This window comes from Loxodonta africana, chromosome 18, assembly GCF_030014295.1.
Source record: "Loxodonta africana isolate mLoxAfr1 chromosome 18, mLoxAfr1.hap2, whole genome shotgun sequence".
In the NCBI taxonomy this organism is placed as follows: Eukaryota; Metazoa; Chordata; class Mammalia; order Proboscidea; family Elephantidae; genus Loxodonta; species Loxodonta africana.
This window is the reverse complement of record NC_087359.1, coordinates 28,050,457-28,071,702: the sequence shown is the minus strand read 5'-3', so window position 1 is coordinate 28,071,702 and position 21,246 is coordinate 28,050,457. Positions and strand designations below refer to the sequence as shown.

At 48.2% G+C, this 21,246-nt stretch overlaps 1 protein-coding gene and 1 non-coding gene across 3 annotated transcripts in view; both read right to left on the bottom strand.

Annotated features, from left to right (window-relative positions):
- Positions 1–863: 863 nt before the first annotated feature.
- LOC111752634 (U6 spliceosomal RNA) lies at positions 864–971 on the bottom strand. Its single transcript, XR_002787527.1, has one exon. It is a non-coding gene; the product is annotated as a U6 spliceosomal RNA (small nuclear RNA).
- A 478-nt stretch (positions 972–1,449) lies between these two features.
- Positions 1,450–21,246, bottom strand: part of ERN1 (endoplasmic reticulum to nucleus signaling 1) — a 105,306-nt gene continuing 85,509 nt past the window's right edge. Inside the window, exons 18-22 of one of the 2 annotated variants that reach the window (XM_010597028.3) lie at positions 19,003–19,150; positions 17,178–17,305; positions 14,782–14,905; positions 14,271–14,338; positions 1,450–13,222 (exon numbers count right to left, since the gene is read on the bottom strand). In XM_010597028.3, coding sequence (XP_010595330.1) covers positions 13,010–13,222; positions 14,271–14,338; positions 14,782–14,905; positions 17,178–17,305; positions 19,003–19,150 — 681 coding nt within the window. In that variant the 3' untranslated portion in view covers positions 1,450–13,009. Of the gene's footprint in view, positions 13,223–14,270; positions 14,339–14,781; positions 14,961–17,177; positions 17,306–19,002; positions 19,151–21,246 lie in introns of those variants that run through there. The other variant, XM_023556996.2, reaches the window with a different exon arrangement.

Sequence of the window (21,246 nt, the reverse complement as noted above, 5' to 3'; positions counted from 1 at the left end):
GTTGGCAGCTCAAATCTACTAGCTGCTCCTTGAAACCCTACAGGGCAGTTCTATGCTGTTCTATGGGGTTGCTATCAGCTGGAATCGACCAGATGGCAGTGGGTTTGAGTTTTGGTTTGGAATGAAGGAATTGAGTTGACAAAACTAGGTTTCTTGGCCTTCTTTTGTCTGGACTCCCACCCTCATCTCATTGGTTAAGAGCTGCCCTGAGAAGTGGAGAGAAGAAATGGGGAGGAGTTACAGCAGCCAGGCTTATGAGCCAGGTAAACTCTTGGGGCCCAGGAGCCACAGACCCTGCACACTGGCCAGAGTGTGTAAGCGTCCTGCCACTCAATCTAAAACCTGTTGCTGTGGATTCTGACTCAGACTAAAAGACAATTCTAGCTGCAGCCTGGTAGTGGTAGATCACATCCCTTTACACAGGTAGGTTTGTAATGAGCTAGAAGCCTGAGAGAATGTTTTTGAGGAGGGTGATCTATGTAGATACAGCAAATTTATTGATAAATATCCAACAGCCAAAGAGCTGAGGGAGGGAGAGGGTGAGAGGGTCTCTCTATAGAAGGGAGGGGGCCTTCTTTCTCCATGTTCTTTCTGGAAACATAGACGTCAAGGTACCACCAGCTGCCGTGTTCTTTCTCATACCCTGACTACAAAAATCCGTTGCCTTCGATTCTGATTCACAACGACCCTATAGGACAGGGTAGAATTGTCCTACAGGGTTTCCAAGGCTGTAATCTTTTTTTTTTTTTAATTGTGCTTTAAGTGAAAGTTTACAATTCAAGTCAGTTTCTCATACGAAAACTTATACACACATTGCTATGTGACCTAGTTGCCCTCCCTACAATGTGACAGCACACTCCTTCAAAAATATGGAACACTTCATGATTTTTGCGTGTCATCCTTGCGCAGGGGCCATGCTAATCTTCCCTGTAGCCTTCTCATTTGAGTATTTGTGCCGCTGAAGCGAGCACCAAGGCTGTAATCTTTATGAAAGCAGGCTGCCACATCTTTTTCCTGTGGGTTCCATGGGTTCCAACCACTGACTTCTTGGTTAGCAGTCGAGTGCTTACCCACTGCACCACCACGGCTGCTCCTTTACTAGAGAGGCGAGAAGAAACTGAAATACTCTCCTAGGACAGAAGCCCCGGTGGCACAATGATTAAACGCTCGGTTGCCAACCGAAAGGTCGGAGGTTCAAAACCACCAGCTGCTCCAAGGGAGAAAGACTTGGCAGTCTGCTTCCTTAAAGGCTTAAACCAAAAAAATCAAACCCAGTGCCATCGAGTCATTTCTGACTCATAGCGACCCTATAGGACAGAGTAGAACTGCCCCATAGAGTTTCCAAGGAGTGCCTGGCAGACTTGAACTGCTGACCCTTTGGTTAGCAGCCGTAGCTCTTAACCACTATGCCACCAGGGTTTCTGCCTTAAAGACTTACAGCCTTGGAAATCCTATGGGGCACTTCTATTCTGTCCTATAGGGTTGCTCTGAGTCGGAATCCACTAGGTGGCAATGAATTTGGTTTTTTGGCTTTCCTAGGAACTCAGATGGGAAAATGAGCTGTTTCTTTGGGAAAGATGTCAAAGGCAGCTCCTCGGCTTGTTACAGACAGCAAAGACAAGACCCAAGAGATACAGAAAAATTATCGTTTTTTGTTCTTTTACTGTGAGGCTGTTTTCTTTTAGGGCCTGAACGTTAGATTAAGAAGTATTTGAGCCTAGTCGAAGATTAGTTTAAAAAAATCCATTGCATACTACCAGGTGCTTGTTTTTGACTAGTTGTGTATCTAGTTCAAACTTGGAAAAGGTGTGCAGGGAGGTCGTATCCTATATGAAGGAGAACATGGCATCAGGATGGGAAGAAGACTCATTAACAACCTTCAATATGCAGATGACACAACCTTGCCTGCTGAAAATGAAGACGGCTTGAAGCACTTACTGATGAAGGTCAAAGACTACAGCCTTCAGTGTAGATTATACCTGAAGGTGAAGAAAATGAAAATCCTTACAACTGGGACCAATAAACAATATCATGATAAATGGAGAAGAAACTGAAGTTGTCAACGAGTTCATTCTACTTGCATCAAAAGTCAAAGTCCACGGAAGCAGCAGACACGTGAAGGATGAGTGACCTTGTGGTTGGCTTGGCTGTAATCTTTACAGCGGCAGATCGCCAGGTCTCTCGGCACTGCTGGGTGGGTTCAAACAACCAACCTCTATGCTAATACCAAAAAAACCCAAACCTCTTGCTGCCAAGTCAATTCCAACTCATAGTGACCCTATAGGACAGGGTAGAACTGCCCCACTGGGTTTCCAAGGCTGTAATATTTATGGAACCAGACTGCCACATCTTTCTCCCATGGAGCAGATAGTGGGTTTTGAATCACCGACCTTTCGGTTAGCGGCCAATTGCTTAACCACTTCGCCACTAGGGCTCCCTTTTAGGTTAGGAGTGCGGTGCAAACCATTGGAGCCACCCAGTTGCTGTTGTTAGGTACCGTCGAGTCATCTCTGACTCACAGTGACCCCATGTATAACAGAATGAAACATTGCCCTATCACATGTCATCCCCACAATAGTAGGTATATTTGCACCCACTGTTTCAGCCACAGTGTCCACCCAGGGACCTTGCTTAAAACAACACCTATTTGTTATTTTACAGTTCTGGAAGTCAGAAGTCCTAATTCAAGCTGTTGGCAGGGCTACATTCCTTTCGTAGGACTTAGGGGAGAATCTGTTTCCTTGTCTTTTTCACCTTCTAGAGGCTGCCTAATGAGCCCTGGTGGTGCAATGGTTAAACACTTGGCTGCTAACTGAATGGTTGGCAGTTCGAACTCACTCAGGGGCTCTCTGGGAGAAAAGACCTGGCGACCTGCTTCTGTAAAGATTACAGACAAGGAAACCCTATTAAACCGTTCTACTCTGTCAGATGGGGTTGCTATGAGTCAAAAATCAACTCAGTGGCGCCTAACAGCAACAGTGGAGGCTGACTGCATTCCTTGGGTCATGGCTCCTTCCTCCATCTTCAGAATGCACCACTCCAACGCTGCTTGTCGTCACATCGCTGACTGGGTCTGACTCTGACCCTCCAGCCCCCATTTTACACGGACCCTTGAGATTACATTGGGCCCACTGGATATTCCAGGCTCATCTCTCCATATCGAGATCTTTAATTTAACTATACTGCTAAATCCCTTTTGTTTTGTAAAGTATCTCACACCTGAACTTACTGATCCTGGGTCCCTCTTCAGCTGTGTCCACCCACCCCCCATTTGACTTGATTTTTCCACCGTTTCTTTTTTCGTGTTTCATGGATGTAACACTGTCTTGGCCATAGAGTGCTGCTGTAACAGAAATATCACAAATGTATAGCTTTAACAAAGAGAAATTTATTTCTTCACAGTAAAATAGGCTTTAAGTCCAAATTCAGGGTGTCAGCTCCAGGGGAAGGCTTTCTCTCTCTGACAGCCTTCTCATCAGTCTTCCTGTGGACTAGGAGCTTCTCTGTGCAGGGACTCCTGGTCCAAAGAACGTGCTCTGCTGCCAGTGCTTCTTTCTTGGTGGTATGAGGTCCCCAGCTTTCTGCTTGATTCCCTTGCGTTTTTATCTCTTGAGAGATAAAAGGTGGTGCAGGCCACACCCCAGGGAAACTCCCTTTATATTAGATCAAGAATGTGACCTAAGTAAGGGTATTACAGTCCCATCCTAATTCTCTTTAACAAAAAATTACAATCACAAAATGAAGGACAACCACATAACACTGGAAATCATGGCCCAGCAAAATTGATACATACATTTTTGGGGGGACATAATTCAATCTATGTCAGACACCGTCCCTTCTCTAAGGATATTTTAATTATACTTCTTGTGAGTTCCTGTTTCCTCAGATGTAAGCCCTTCTGTGAAGTCTGTTTCTCAAAGTTGGCTCTTCTCAAGTGCATGGAGATGGACTTCACTCCTTGTTGCAGTTGGGATTCCCAGGTGGGGGTGGAGATTCTTGTCTCTGCCTTTGCCTGTCAGCCCATCTGGGGGAGATGCCCGCCTCGGGGAGGAGCAGGAGCTGCCCTTGGGGCCCACACTCTGCACCTGTTCAGTGAGAACGGGACTAGGTGGGATGGGTTTCCTGGCAGGTACCTGGGGGGCGGTGGTTCCCACTGATTGTATGGGTGCTCATGGGGTCTCACCAGCCCCCAAGCTTCCACGCACCCTGCTTTTACCTGGAAACAAAAAAAACCGCAAAACAAACCTGTTGCCGTTGACTCTGACTCATGGCAATCCCATGTGTTAGAGAGTAGAACGAAAACCGAAACCAAACTCATTGCCATCAAGTTGATTCCAATTCATAGCAACCCTATAGGACAGGCGAGAGCTGCCACACAGGGCTTCCAAGGAGCACCTGCTGGATTTGAACTGCCGACCTTTTGGTTAACAGCCATAGCTCTTAACCACTATGCCACCAGGGTTTCCACAGAGTAGAACTGCTCATAGGGTTTTCTTGGCTGTAATTGTAATGGAAGCAGATTGCCAGGCCTTTCTTCTGTGGTGTGGCTGCATGAGTTCGAACCACCAACCTCTAGGCTATTAGCACAAGCTGCACCACCCAGGGACTCACCTGAAGACAAACATCTCCAATGCTGTTGTGCAGCCTTAGAGGTGGAGGGAAGTGTGTCCTGGGGAAAGCCTCCAGCTCACTTGCTGTCCACAAGTGAGGCCCCCTGACCTTTTGCTTCCTCTTCTAGGGCATTGCTTTTTCCACCCATACACTCCTGGGCTGACGTTTCCCTCTTCAGTGAGTTTCTCAGCGATTCCTCCCGCATCTGGTCCAAACCCTAATCAAGATCCGCTGCTGTCGAAGCAATTCCAACTCAAAGCGACCCTATAGGGTAGAGCAGAAGTGCCCCATAGGGTTTCCAAGGCTGTAATCTTTACAGACTGCCACATCTTTCTCCCACAGTGACCTTTCGGTTAGCAGCTGAGTGCTTAACCACTATGCCACCAGGCTCCTTCTGGTCCAAACAGTTCTCTCTTATTTTTGAGTGCAGTTACACATGAACTGCTTTTACCTTCTCTCGACTTTGATTTGGGTGTTGGAGGGAGGACGGTAGGGTGAGCATTGTCGCCATCTTGAAATGCTGAGTATTTTAGGAAAAACTTCTTGGTCAAAGGGCCCTGGGACTTTCCTAGGGCCATGTTCCTAGTTATGGCACAGCAAGGTTTGCGCCAATCTCTTGAACCTGAGCCAGCAATCTTTCCCTTACACTGGGCTGCTGGTTTTCCTTCTCATGCTTCTAGTCAGAAAAATGGCAGAAACCAGGGCTGGGCCTTGGTAATCCTGCACCTACTCAGGATTCCGCTCCTTGGTTCTCTCACCTTGTTCTAGCCACCTTACACCCCTGGCAGAATCCCAGAGAACTGCCGCCCTAACCCGCCCCATTGTGGGAACAGCTCTTTGGTGGCTGCTTCCCCTCTGCCTGCCCTCTTCCTGTGATTCACATCTGGGCAGATAGCCCTGTTCCAGCAACTTATCTCAAGGAGGGGCTGACCTCAGTGGTTGATTCTTATTTGGAAAAGATCTAAGTCTAACTTCTCACCCAAGGAGGAATTTTTTCTCGTTTGTTCAGAGTGAGGCCCGTCCCCTCTGTTGGACTCCTCCAGAGACCTGGAGCTCACTACCTTACACGGTCTCCTTCTGTACTGCTAGGCATCTCAAGATAAAAGGCAGCCCCCCGCCCCCCCTGGAGCCTGGGATGGGCTGCCCTGGACCCTGCTTCCCTTTATCTAGTTTAAACCTTCTGGAACAAGACAGAAAACCCGGTTCCTCATCCACGCGACAGTTGGGGGGACTCAGACAGCTCTCATGTCTCTCTAGGTCAAACTCCTCTCGTGTCTTCAAATGTCTATGACAGTTTCCAGGCCCCTCACCTCGTGCACCCACCCCCATCCTTACAGAGTAGGATGCCCAGCATGGAGCGCGGTCCTTCAAATGCCCGTCCAGAGCACATACTCTAACTTCCTGCACACAGACCGTTGGCCTTGAGTAGTGCCGATTAAGGGTGGCTGGGTCCCTGGGGTTCAGAGAAGAACACGTCCACTCCCTGGCCGATCTGGGGACCATTCACACAATCACCTTTTCTTTAGGGTAAAAGCAGGCCCTCCCAACATCCTTTGGGTTCTGGCTTAGCATTGCAGTTTCTGCAATCTCCTGGAATCTCGATTTGGTCATGAATCATGTTGGTGATTAATCTCTCCAGCTTTGTATCAACTGCAAGCTCAATGAGAACATGTCTGTGGCTTCATCCCAATCTTTGAGCCAGGCTGGGAAGGGCCAGGTAGATTTGGAGAAGAGGAAGAGAAGAACATGAAGAGAGTCCCCACTTACTTGGCTTACCTGCCAAGACCTCTCTCAGAGGTCAAGTTCACCAAGTTACTGTCCTGGCTGCCCAACTTGCGTCCCCGGACCCCACTGGGAAACTACCCCTTCCCATCCTCACTGTCTCTCAAAATGGTTTCCCGGGGGCTGCCGTGTTCTTGCTAGCCCTGGCCCTCAGCCCACAGCTAATTGGCTCAGAGGTGGACTCATGCCCTGATTTCTGACCTTGCCAAAGGGTCTGGTCAGTCTATCACTACAGTGAAAGATGTTAAATGTTTTCAATCTCGACGGACACACTGGTCTGCAGGGAGAGAGAAATACATAATGAAGGCATGTCCTAAAGCTAAAGCTGCGTCCGGTGCAAATGATACAGATTAACAAGTATAGGAAGATACTGCAAACAGGAACATTTACTGACGATATACCTGTGTGTGTGTGTGCGCGCGCGCATGTGCATGTATGTGTATTTGGTTACATACAGACTTAATAAAAGTATCAAATGTCCAGAAAAAAGCATCGTCTTTGCAGCCCACCGCTAACTCAGCATGTAAGCCGCAATCCTGTCTCCAAGCCCCTCTCCTGACAATGTCCCCAGGTCCTAGGACCACAGCCTGACTGGCAGGTAGTGTGGGTGTGGGACTGGCGAGGAGGAATCTCAGCCACTTGCTGTGAGGACCCCATCTCTCTCTGTCCTCAGAAGCAGCTAAGGGTGCTACCAGCTGCCTCCCTCCCAGGCCTGCATCAATTCAAGACTTGGCCCAAGCCCTGGTTTAACAGCTATGAAGGGAATCCTAGAATGTCTCCTCTGCCACTTGAGGTGACACGAGGCAGTGAACAGGTACCCATGACACCTTGCGGCCCTTCACCCTCCCTTGAGTTTGACTGTGCGCTTGACTCAGCACTTTAGTGGGGAGGGTGTGTCTGCCATTCTCAGTGAGGCTCCTGGGCTCACTGAGGCACAGGAGTGGGGTGTCTGTAGAGCAGGAGCCAGCCTCCTCATGCTTTCACTGCTAAGGTGTCCTGGGCTTCAGCAGTCCCTTTTGTGAGGGGACCTTGTCCTGGGGGTGCAAGAGAGCACTGAGCCTCACCAGACTTCACCAGAAGAGGACCAGCCGTGGAAGGAGAAGCCTGTGGGGAAAGCTGAGCATGTTCCTGGCGCGTGCAGTCATCTTACGTGCTGACGCTCAGGTCTTGGCTCTCCCACCACTTTGCTGTCTGAGTTATTGCGATGATTTCTCTTCTCTCCTGGAGTTCTCGGTCCAGCATCCTATTCACTGTACCAGTGACCAGCTGCCCCTGAGTTGGCTCTGACTCATGGTGATCCTGTGTGTGTCAGAGTAGGACTGTGCCTACGGAGTTTTCAATGGCTGTTCTTTCGAAGATCACCAGGCCTTTCTTCTGAGGCACCTCTGAATGGACTTGAACCTCCAACCTTTCAATTGGCAGCTGAGCACGTGAACCGTTTTTATCACCCAGGGACCCCATTTGCTGTACACATGCCCCAAACTCTGCTGAAGCCTAATTCTGACCACACGATGTCTGTCCAATCCTGGCTGCCTTCTTGATACTCAGCCCAAAACATCAATACCTTTGGGAACTTCCTGCAGTGTTTCAAATAACTTTTTCCCAAAAACAGCCACCAAGGAGGATGTTCCAGCCCTCGGCCTGGCAGGCCAGTGCCAGCCCATTCTTCCACCCGCTGAACCAATGGCTCAGAGCTCACCATCCAGAAGCCCTACCCAGGAAGACAGCCAGGAATGGCCCTTGGTTGGAGAGTGCCGTTCAAGTCTGTAAGAAGATGCAACTGATCCCCAAATCTAAAACTACCTTTATTTGTGGTTGGCTCAACATGATGTCATCATCAGCAGAATTATAAAACTATACAGGAGGTACAAAAATATGCCGTTTAACTTAGATAACGGCCCTCATATCGTCCAGCTTTAAAAATACACATAAAGTTGTACAATCTGGCAGTTTATCAAATATAAAGCTAAAAAGAGAATTTTAGGCTCCACGAAGAGGATTGTATCACACAGTTAACACATACTGACTCAATGATTAACCGTCCATGGAGAAGACACAATGGCACAAGATTTTTTAAAAAATCACCTAAAAATTAATATTTTACCCCGACCAAATGATTCACCTTTAACGATAAGACTACTGCGAGGTGCCCACCCTGTGGAAGGATACAGCATAGCTTTTCCAGTTCTCAAATGGTCAGGGGTGCCTGAAACCAATCTGCTGTGCTTTCAACAAGTACACTTGTAACTGGAGACACTTTTGAGTAAAAATTAAATAAATATAAATAGGTTAAATAAATAGGGCATTGCAGAAAGACTGCTACACAAGGTGCTCTGCAAAAGCTGCGTAGTCGACTAGTAATGCTTTGTAAGTTGGTGGGGACTTCCCCGTCACAGCTTTTGGGATGCTGAAAAGAAATACCGTATCCAGCAAACACATCAAGAGCAGGCGGTGAAGGGGGCTGGGTGGGACTTTGCCCAGAGGCGTTAGTTAAGGCTCCTCCAGTGTGAGGCTCACTGTGAGGTTTCCAATGAACACAGAAAGGATTTAAGTTTTGATACAAAAAGCCAAGCCAGGTCCTTGTGGGAATCACCGCTTCATAAAGAAAACAAATATAGAAGAGAGTAGACACCTTGGTTTCAATGGCGACGGCCCAACCATGGACAGAAGGACTTTTGCTCACCTGTTCAGGACAACACCTGGTGACTGTCTTCCCGGAAAAGTCAAGGCCAGACTGGTGAAGGAATGGACAAAGAGGGGAAATACAAAGAACGGCAATTTCAAAAACTAAAAGCAGAGACAGAAAGCTGAACAAAGACTTAAAGAGGCTCTTTTACAAGTGCACGGTGCCTTCCTTCCAGCACTGAGGGCTGTGAAAGCTGAGCCTGCCCCGCTTCCATGAGGACAAGGTTGCGGACCAATGGGACAGAGCGAGATGGAGAATGGGCAGGAACCACCCCACCTTCCATGAGGACCATAAGGCTGAGGACCAATGGGACAGAGCGAGATGGAGAATGGGCAGGAACCAGCCCACCTTCCGTGAGGACCGTAAGGCTGAGGACCAACGGGACAGAGCGAGACAGAGAATGGGCATGGGCCAGCCTCCCTTCTGTGAGGACCATAAGGCTGAGGACCAAAGGGACAGAGCGAGATGGAGAATGGGCAGGAACCAACCCACCTTCCGTGAGGACCACAAGGCTGAGGACCAATGGGACAGAGCGAGATGGAGAATGGGCATGGGCCAGCCCCGCTTCTGTGAGGACCATAAGGCTGAGGACCAAAGGGACAGAGCGAGATGGAGAATGGGCAGGAACCAACCCACCTTCCGTGAGGACCACAAGGCTGAGGACCAATGGGACAGAGCGAGATGGAGAATGGGCATGGGCCAGCCCCGCTTCTGTGAGGACCATAAGGCTGAGGACCAATGGGACAGAGTGAGACAGAGAATGGGCATGGGCTCAGGAAAACCAAGCCAGGCCAAGTCCAACTTGTGAATAGGAAGTGGGCAAGAGGAGAAAGTGCTACATCTACAAGAAGTGAGGCCAGCAACCCCCATATCTCTTATTACAGTGACAAAGAATTGCCAATGCATCACATGCACACAGAACCTTCCTGACAGCATCGGGGCTAACTTTGATGAGGACCTTTCATCTAGAGTGGGTGGGGAGAAAACACTCTGCTGGATCCACTAAGCTGTGGACCTTCCAGTACACCGTGTGTGACTGATCAGAGTGACGTCTCACTGGAAAGTGCCTGTGAGGACTGCTGCACTTAGGGCGAGGGGGGAGGAAAACATCTTTGCACCCAGGACTTTAGATTTCATTCATAACATAGTTTTGTGACTTAGCAAATAAGACCAAGATTCCCAAAATGCAGACACTCTGGAACTCTTTTGAAAAGACTCAAGAAGCAACAAGAGACATTCTGGCGCATGTGCCAAAGACAGGTTCAATACAAGAGTTAAATAAGTCATGGTGTCCTTTGAATTCCTAACAGATGTGTCTAAATTCTGTCTTAAAAATGAAGACAGTACACTTCTAAAATGTTAAACAGCCTTCCAGGAATTGTAGAAGTCCCATTAGTTGAACTAAATCTCCAACAACTGAGCCACAACAGGACGTACAATGTTGTAGAACTTTGATCTAGTCGACAAGACAACTTCCCACTGCACTGCGTGCACAGGAAACTGGAATTCTAGAAACTGGAATCAGATGTGCCGGATGATACCCAAGGTCTGTTCCATGACAAGCATCCACATGAGACCTCTAAACCTGTTGAAGGACCGACAAGTGACTGGGTTCCTACAGGCGAGGGACAGAAGTCAGAAGATGGGCTGCCCAGATCTGGTGGATGCTGGGACACTGGCAGTTTTTAAAGCAGAAGAGAGGCAAACCCAAACTGCATGCCTTTCCTCCACCACTTTAGTTTTCTTCATTGTGCTGATATTTTGTTGTTGTCGCTCTCACTAGGAGCTCTTAGGAAGGCAGAGACTTTGCCTACCTTGTTCATCTCTGTACCCCCAGCACCCAGTATCATGTTGAATAAATGAGTTTGAGAGATTTAGTTGGTTAGGAACCAATAATAGCATAAGCAGAAAAGGGATTGGAAAAGAGCTGCCCCAGTGGCGAGGTGGGCCCAACGGGGGGATGCTGCAAATCCTGGGCAGCTAGAAACTACCCGGCTACTCTTAAAGGAGAAATTCAGCGATGAAGACAAGGCGAGGCAGTGGTCCCTGTGACAGGACAGAAAGCTGACAGCCTCATGAGGTCACTGGTGGCATTGTCTCCACCTTTGGACTCTTGCTCAGACCCCTTGAGAATGGTGTCTAAAGTAGGCCACAGCACAGTGCATCAGCAAGTGGGGAAGAAAGAGCCCTGGCGGTGTTTCTGAAAACAGACCGCGAGGCAGAAGATGCCAGTCTCCTGGGTTCCAAGGTGTAAATGAGGTAATCAATGAGGCCTAAAGATGTAGGATAATAATAAGGGAAGAAGTCATTTCCAGCATTCTGAAAGGAAGAGAACTGAATTTTACAAAAGCCAGAAAAAGAGCTTTTGATGAGGGGCCCTGATAAAAACACTCCCAAAAAACATCTTACGAGAAGAAGAAATTGTGATCTCTCTGTCAGTTAGTATAAAATTTGATGATGAAAGTCTCACTACTGAAAGGAGTCTCTGAGTTCACCAGGACTGGCCTGAAGTGATCTGTTTGCTGGACTGGAGGAAGCTCACAGGGTGCACTTCCTCCCAGGGCACCCTGGTTGCATTTTAACCTCTAAGGCTCTCGGTAGAGAAAAGACAGGAATTTTGGACTGAAAATAAAGTCACAAATTACATTAATTAAAGAAAACATATCATGGCACTGACATCATTTAAAAAATATTACTTTGAAAATTAATACATTTATATAGTGTTGCTATGTTTTACTTTGGATTTTTGGTACTTTAACCACACAAAATAGAAGATGTATTATTATATTTCGCATCTCTTCTTCATGAGTAAGCTTAAAGTTAAGTTTAGCTTACTTACAGCTAAAGTAGTATTCTACAGTTTGATCAAAATATATAGTTATTAAGATTTGCCAAGAAAACCATAAAAGCCTAAGTGCCACTGACCTTGGCCTTGGCCCCGACTCACTGTGCATCCCCGTTCCTGGTGGCCTCGGGGACAGAGGGACCTCACTGCTTACCCGCTGGCTCAAGGCTCTTGGGTGGCCACTCAGCCTGCCCCTCCGGTCCCAAAGGCCTGTCCCTGCCTGGTCTTGGCTACCCTCCCTGATGGCCAGGGAACATATTATTTCTCGCCTCCAGATGCCTGCATACCCCCAGATGGCCCAGCACACAGACCCACTGGGGGCCACTATTCAGGCCACCAGTGTACCAGGCGGCACTCAGCTGCCTCCAGAACAGAGCATCCTCTTTGTGTCCAAGAGAAAACTGCAGACGTGACCTCACCTTCCAGAATGTATCGCTGACCCGTCCCTGCCACTGCATCCCCTGCTCAAGGCTCACTGCCTCCTAGAAAACACAGGCTCTGGGAACCTGGGCTCATTTGTGATCACCATGGCATCTCCTGTCCCCCGGGGATGATGCCCTCTGAGCAGCCTCCTCTTCCTCGGCATGCTCACCTCTCAAGCCCCACTTCTAGCCCAGGCAGCACGCGGCGCACTCTCAGCCTGGCTGGTCTAGGAGAGAGATGCTCCTGCCCCAGCACGTGGGCAAAACTTAGGATTCCCTCCTCTCCTTCCTGAAAGGCTCTCTCAGCCCATAGGTTGACATCAAACAGGAATTTTAAAAAGAAACATCTAAGTCTGAAGCAAGTTTATCCAGCAGAAGGTCGAAGCGGACTCCTTTCGCTATCTCTGGAATGGGCCTCCGCTGTGGACATCCTGATTGTAAAGCTTTCACGTCCAACATCCTTCCAGCTGGTGGTCAGGAGGGGTCACTGTTCCCACCTCCTGGAGTCAGCATTATCCTCTGCTGGCGGCAGAATGGCAGCTCAAGGCACTTGGTTGGGAACCCTGGTCTCCCTGTTAAGCCGGGAGGCGCCACACTCTGGGTTGCAGAGACCAGGCCCTCAGTCCCAGCTGGGGCTGCCCAGAATGGAGGGGCCGCCCTGGCTCAGAGGGCATCGGGTGGCAGGGCGGGCTGCGGCTCTGGGGGCTCATGGCAGTAGTAGGGCTGGAAGAGTCTCTCGTGGCTGCACAGCTCCAGGGCCCGGTAGGTGTGTAAGAGGAGGTGGGGGAAGCGCGACGTGAAGTAGCGCACGAAGTCGTCGGGGAGGGAGCCCAGCGTCTCACGCACCTCTGCCGGCAGTTCCCGGTAGTGGTGCTTCTGTAAACAGGGTGGGCACACAGACAGAGGCTTAGTGGTTAGAACTCAGCCAGTGCTGGCAAAAGAGCCCGTTCTTAGTCAAGGAAGACAGAATGTTAGTGACAGTTCTCTGTAAAGGAAAACAGGTTTCTGCACCTCCACATCCACCCCCATCTCCCTGCCTGCGTGCCCTCCTTCAGGAAGCACGCAGGAAGGGGCCTCAAAGCTGGGCACGGCCTGGCCTGGGGCAAGCAGGGAGGGGCTCCGTCCCAGAGCAGCCAATCTGGCAGGTGACAGGCAAGTTTCCGTGGTCAGGACCTGACAGGATTGCCCACAGCCTTGAGTAGAACAAAGTTGCCTGGAATTGGTGCGTTTGCCCCAGAGGGCTTGAGGCCTCTTCTGTGTTGGGGGTGGGGCTGTTTGAAGGCTGTTAGGTCCTAGCACAGGCTGAGAGTACTCCCAGGCCCCTCCAAACAACAAGTGAGACTCCCTGCCCTAAGGCCCTGAGACCAGGCCTAGAGACCAGGACCAGGCCCTGGGTGGGAAGTTGCCCCGAGGGTCCCCATTTCAGGTGTGTTTATACTGTGGCTGTATCAGGCAGGTTGTTGTTGTTGTTAGTTGCCTTCAAGTCAATTCTGACTCACGGTGACTCTATGTGTGCAGAGTAGAACTGCTCCACAGGGTTTTCATGGCTGTGACCTTTCAGAAGCAGATCGCCAGGCCTTTCTTCCAAGGTGCCCCTGGGTGGTTTTGAACTGCCAACCTTTCGGCTAGTAGTTCAGTGCTTAACCATTTGTGCCACCCAGGGACCCCATCAGGCAGGTAGAAGCACCACAAAGTCAGCAAGAGTGACCATAAAGGACACGGGAACCAGAGGATGGTTTCACAAAGCTTAATTCCTTATCTCAGTGTCCTTAGAGAGAAAACCAATTTAAGGGAAGAAACGGCCTCTAATTTCTCAAGTCTGGCTAGGCCTCTCAGCCTCAGTGATGAATACAGTGTGGGCAACATCAGGAGGGTGTCTGGCTGCTGTCACCAGGGCCCCACCCAGTATTCACAAACCCTTTACCTTATTTCTCATGGCTCGGAGGAGATCCCTAACCGAGCCACCCTTGTAAGTCCTGAATTTACGCAGATCTAGGGAAAAAAAAAAAATCAAGGAATTCAATGGTTAAGCAAGTGACAAATAGCCAAACAAACATTTTAAAAGAAAACAAACCCTGGGGCTACTAGGGATTGAGCAGTCAGACTGAAAGGCCATAAGGAATAGAGCACCCAAACTGAACCTGAGGGGACACTCTCTGAATCCCACCTCCTGACTGGACCTGTGGTCAGAAACCACCACCTATTTTTCCAAACCCTGCATGACACCTACCACGAACTGGTCACCCTAAGAGACAAAAATGAGACCCACATAAGTGTGATGGTCCAGTCTGTATCTAAACCACAAGGGCACTCCCAGAGAATGGCTCCAATCCCACACTGGGTATTTGGAGCCCAGAGAGCCCGATTCCCCCCTGGGAACGTCTGCTGCTTTTGAAATGTTTCTGCTCTCGCGTCTGGGGCTTCAGCACGGTCACCTGTCTGGAGGGGGACGGTGATGTTCTCCTTCCAGTCCATCTTCACCACAGCTCTTCCACCTCTCTCTAACTGCTTCACGATCGGGCTGTCCAGGGACTCCTTCTCGATTCGGTCACTCACGTCCTGTGAGGCAGACAAGGGTGGCACATGGTGGCTGGGGTTCTAGAGATGCCCAGAGCTGGAGGAGAGACATACTAAGTGCCACGTGAGTCAGAAGGGGGCCGACAGCACCCTTGGCTTCAGGGCTGGGCAGTACATGCCCGGTGTTCCCTCCACCTCCAAATCCACTAACTCCTTTCCCTGTGCAGCAGCGTGTCTGTTGCTCACTGGGCACGGCCTGCAGAGACCCTCACAGTAACACAGGGGGCTGTCACAGACGCACACTGGTACACATCTCCTGGATTTCACACATGCACACACACGCTACATGAGCCACACGTGCAATTTGTATTCGTCAGTGAAGCAAAATCAAACAAATGCTCAATGTTGATTTACATCCCGAGCTCTGTCTACCCACTGAAGCAGGATATGCTCAAACTCATAACTGGTGGAGAGTCGTCACTCCTCATCTGAACATTAGAAAAGACAGGCGAAGCCAAGTCTTCTTTTAGAGGAGGGAACTTAGTGATATGAGCATGGGCTCTGGAGGCTCTGGGTTCAGACCTAAGCATTGGCCTCACCAAGCTCCCCTCAGTCAGACAGGCCACTAGGTGAGGAAATGGAGTGATGACTCCATACACATGACCATAAAGCTGTCTTATCAGACTCATAGTCTTCTTTCTTTGATAAAGCCAAAGCCAGATTGGCTGAACTTCTACTTTGCAACTGCTAGAGAAAGCCTCAGGATGATTCCAGATTGTCAACTCGGGTACACTGGGGACATGCGGTTCTAAGCTGTAAAGCCATTACAGTTAGTTGATAAGGATGGAACCCAGTTGTGTTCACAAGACATACAATTTGGAGATCCTATGAATGTAACCCTTAGCCTAAGCTGCAGTGAAGTTCCTTTTGTGTGAGGTTTATTCCCATTCTGTATTTTGTCATCACTGCTGTTTTCAAAAGTCCCTTGGAGACACCTAGACTTCAGAATTTTAAAGTCACCTTATCTCCAGTGGAACGCAATTATCAATCCCGATGTTGTACATACCAACTGGTTGCCATGGAAAATTGCATTCAATTCTCCCCCTCTGCCCAATCCATCCACACAGTTACTAAGCATCTGCCATGTACCAGGCAGTGTCCTCGCTGTCAGAGACGCAGCAGTGAACTACACAGTCAAACGTTCCTGCCTTCAAGGGGCTCACGTTCTGGGGGTTTCCTATGGCCAAGCCCCCAGTCAGACTCCAGGACAGTGTGACAATCATGTGTAAACCATGGTGCTCACCAAGGCCTTCTGGGGCCCAGTCCCAGGGGAAAAACACTGGCCCACAGGCCTGCTTTTCTGAGCAGAAAGGCTGGGTAGGAGGCGTTTTGGATGAGTCATGCTGACCTCAGCTCGAGAAATACATTATCTTTCCACAAAGCCACCTGGAAATGCTACAAAACCTTAAAACATTCAAGCCCTCAAAAAGTCCATACCGTTGATCCTATCATTTAACTTCTTGGAATTGATCTTAAGCACAAATAGATCTAGGCAAAAATTGGGTAAAAGATAATTAAAAAAAAAAAAAAATCCAGTATAAGAAAATGTTTAAATCATGAACGTTGGATGAAATTACATGATGTTTGGGGATTTGCCCCAAAATATCCCAGGGTGGGAGAAGATGGAGATGGGTTAGTAACAGTTGAAACTGGGTGATGGCTACATGGGAGTTCATTACAGAATTCTCTGTACTTTTATAAGGCGTCTTGGTGGCATAATGGTTAAGTGCTAAGTTGCTAACTGAAAGATTGGGAGTTTGAACCTGCCCAGCAGCTCTGTGGGAGAAAGACCTGGCGATCTGCTTCCATAAAGATTACAGCCAAGAAAACTCTATGGGGCAGTTCTACTTTGTCACATTGGGTCACTAGGAGATGGTATCGACTTGATGGCAAATTCTACTTCTGTATATATTTGAATTCCCGTAATATCAAGTTTAAAAAATCATGGCGCATTCATATGATACTCTGCTTCTGATTGTGGCAACACGAAGGCTCTGGATTAGAATTTTAGAACTTTTCACATGGAAAAATACTTAAAGTATGTACATAAAAAAAAAGATTCAGAACTGTATATCCAGTTTGATCCCAGGTACATTTTTATACATGTGAAGAAAATATACTGAAACGTCAACTATGGTTATTTCTCAGCTAGGGGGTTAGATGACGGGTCATTTGTTTCTTTGTCCTTTCCTCTATTTGCAAAATCTAAAGCAATTACACAAAGGTTACTTATAAAGAAAACAGTCATCTCTACCTGGAAGAACTGTAGCTGCTTTTCTAGGCCCCAGAAGAAGGGGTGTTTGAGCACGTGCTTCGCCGAGGGGCGTTTCTGAGGGTCCATCGCGATCATTTTCTCTATTAATTCACGTGCAATGACGTCTTCTATAAAGGAGGAAAATAAACAGGCAACTCATTATTACCAGCCTAATGCTAAAACGAAATACCAAAACCCTCAAATATCTGCCTGTATGGCTTTCAGCTCAGCAATTCTATTGACAGGCATTCATCCGAATAACATAAATACCAACGCACACAAAATTTCAGGTAAAAAGGACAGTCCGCACCGTACTATTTGTGAAAAGAAGGACGGGAATGTTAAAAATATTGGAGGCTTGGGTAAATACACTGCTGTGCTCCACTTCCTGGTGCTACGAGCCACTAACATGACTGAATGTGTACTGACACTGAGAGTGTCAAACTGAAGTAAAAAAAAAAAATGCATGTTGCGGTGGTTGTTTACGTACTATTTAAGTCCACTTTTTATACAAATATACTTATGTCCCAGTAAATGCTCAGAATAATATAAACAACAGTATTAATAGTCATCACTGCATAACGGAATTATGGGCCTTTATGTTAATCTGTTTCTCTAAAAGGAATCAAGAGAATAAACTGATAAGCAAAGGGACAAGTTAGTTTTAATTTTTTCAAAAGGTGGCATCGGGCTGCAAGGACCGATTATAACCCAGGAAACCCAAAGCTGGGCAGATAGGGTTATTGTTCCTGTTTAGAAAGAGAGGCCAAAGCTCTTTCTCTGTTCCCCAGCCCAGCACAGCCTGTACCTGCCTACCAGTGTCCCTCAGACAAGAGGTAGTTTATGGAACATGTACAAGACCTTCCCAAATGTCGGTACAGGAAGAGGCCTCAGAGTATTTGACCTTCACAGGTCAAAGCTGGGAAACAGAAGCTCCCAAGGAGGCCCTTGTGAGGTCACACAGATAACTGGGTAACCTGAAGGGACCTGGGAGCTCCTGCAGCATTAGGAGGCAGCACTCCAATGACAGCCCTGCCCAGCCCTCCACTGGCCTTGAGACTTGGCACTAGGAGGTGGTGCTCCAATGATAGCCCTGCCCAGCACCACGCCAGGTTTGAGACTTGACGCTAGGAGGTGTTGCTCCAATGACAGCCCTGCCTAGCCCTCCACCAGCTTTGAGACTTGGCGCTAGGAGGTGGTGCTCCAATGATAGCCCTGCCCAGCACCACTCCAGCTTTGAGACTTGGCGCTAGGAGGCAGTGCTCCAATGGTAGCCCTGCTCAGCACCATGCTAGCTTTGAGACTTGGTGCTAGGAAGTGGTGCTCTAGTGATAGTCCTGCCCAGTTCTCCACCAGCTTTGAGACTTGGTGCTAGGAGGCAGTGCTCCAATGGTAGCCCTGCCCAGCACCATGCCAGCTTTGAGACTTGACGCTAGGAGGTGGTGCTCCAATGGTAGCCCTGCCCAGCACCATGCCAGCTTTGAGACTTGGCGCTAGGAGGTGGTGCTCCAATGGTAGCCCTGCCCAGCACCATGCCAGCTTTGAGACTTGGTGCTAGGAGGTGGTGCTCCAGCGGTAGCCCTGCCCATTTCTCCACCAGCTTTGAGACGTGGTGCTAGGAGGCGGTGCTCCAATGATAGCCCGATAGCCCTGCCCAGTCCTCTGCCAGTTTTGAGAATGCAATGTCAGCTTCCTGAAGCGACAGGGTGAGCACCGGAAAAGAATGGCCCCTGGGAGCGCAGACGCAGCCACCATCCCAATTCCCTGCAGGGGCCACTCGGGCAGCCAAGGAGTTACCCTGATGCCCCCACCTCTGCCTGCTCACCGTGCTTCTCTTGGTGTAAGCAGTCGAGGCTGTAGGCGCCCAGAAGGATGTTGGCTTGCCGCTGCAGGGACTTGCCAAAAGGGTGGCTGCCTTCAGATATCACGTAGTAAAAGACGCAGCCCGCAGAGAAGATGTCCACTGTGTAGGTCTGCAAAGAAACGCGGCGTGAGAGGCCTTCCAGAGGATTCTCCTTCTCCTTCAGCAACCAGGGAGGGACAAGTGCTGTGCTAGTTCTCCCACCTCGAAGGGGTCGTGGGAGAATCAGCGAACGTGTGGAGAGCCACAGGAGAGTAGGTGGTCACTGGAAGGCTCCTTACATGTACATTGAGGATGATGATGGTGTGTCAGGGGTGGAAAAGTTCAATAACAAGCCCAGGGTCACTGCTAGAGAGTGACAAACCAGGACGAGACTCAGGTCATCTACCTCATCAGAATTTTCCTCAGGGAGGTGACAGGCTCAAGACAGGAGGAATACGTTCACCACAATTGAAGCTCAGACCTGACTGTTGCAGTACCTACTCACTGTATCATTCTAGGCCCCCTTGCTTTCCGCAGCCTGTGCTGCCGGAGGTCCCGCTAAGGGGAGCTTTTCCTGCCTGCCTGGGCTTCTCTGTTCAGTTCATCTCTATGCTCAGTTATGTTCTTTCCCAAATTTATTAATGCCATTTGCTCTTGTTATTGTAATAACATAATTTAAATATTCCACAAGGTGGAAAAATCTGAGCGCCATGAAGTTTGAGGTAAGTTGAACCTTTGGAAAGTCTCAATAAAAGGCAGTGACTAGAAAAGCTGCTGTGGAATTAGGGGTGGGAGATTCAACTGTCAGGGACTGGGATGGAAATAGTTAAAATCTAGGCTTCTGCTCTCAAATTGATTAGTAAATGTTTGAAATGGCAACCTAGAAGTTATAGAAGTGGCAAAGCTAGTGTGCTTTACATGACAGGGAAAATGTACAACTCCAATCCCCGTAACCAATCAGTGGACCCCAATTTGAAGAAAAGACTTTGACCCTATATCAAAATATGTCTATTACTTAAAGAATTACATTACTTGCTTTAAGTTAAAATAAAATATTTAAAATGTGTATTTTATTGTGATTCTTCACCACAACTGACTTTTTTGATTAATTGACCAACTGCTTGGTCCCCAACGAATGGGCTACGAGGGCTTCTACTGTACCGAATAGGTTTTAGGATGGCCGATTCTATCCAGGTCTGGATCAGGGAAAGTACAAGGTGAGCCTGTGACATCTTGTGCTAGAAAGCAAGATGCTCAAACACGAATGGGGTCTTATCAAAAGGATGCTCGAGCCAGCTTGAAGGAATGCCTACTGGCCAAATTTGGAACAAATTGAGAAGCAAAAAGAATAAGGACAAGTAAAATGTATAACGACTATAACTGATTATAACACTATTTTAAAAATCCATAAGTCAACAGTGGTTAAAAAAAAAAAAGGAAGAGAAAAAAATAGGAGGGTAAAAATAAAGCTCTTCTTTACAGAAAAATGTCAACTGTTGAACACAGAAGAAATGTCCACTGAATTAAGTAATTCAGGCAAGGCCCATTGATGGATGCTGAGCCACTGGGTGAAGGGCTGTTGGTAAACAGGATATTCACACTGTCCCAAAGTGTCCCCCACTGCTCACTTACGAACAACCAAGGGGAAAATCCACCTTTACAGTGGAGAGATCTGGTGATCAGCACCTGAACCAGGTGATCCAAGATAGTATCACCAGCAGAGGTACCACAGAAATGGCACAATCTGCCACCACATGCCTCCTGATGTTCTGTCCTGTGACCCATTCTTGCTGGTGCCGCTTAACTTGCATCTAATTAAACCTCTAGACCTAACTTCCAGTTTACAGAAAATACAAGGAATAGAGAGACAAGCTGAACGCCATCATAAGGAAACAATCAGACAAATCCATAATGCAGGGCAGGGTATAAAATAATTGCCTAGAGTCTTCAAAAAGTCCATATTGTAGGACGAAAAAGGTGGGAAGACTGTTCTGGATTAAAAGAGATAGACATAATCAAATGTGATGTAAGACACTTGACTGGGCCCTGGTATACAAAAACTTGCTGTACAAAAGACATCTGGTGCAAAAGGACAAGTATTGTATAAGACCACTATTATAAGATCTTGAGAAGTAATTTAAACTGAGAACACATTCTTTTGTGGTTACGAGAGGGGGAGGGAGGGAGGGTGGGAGAGGGTTATTTACTGATTAGATAGTAGATAAG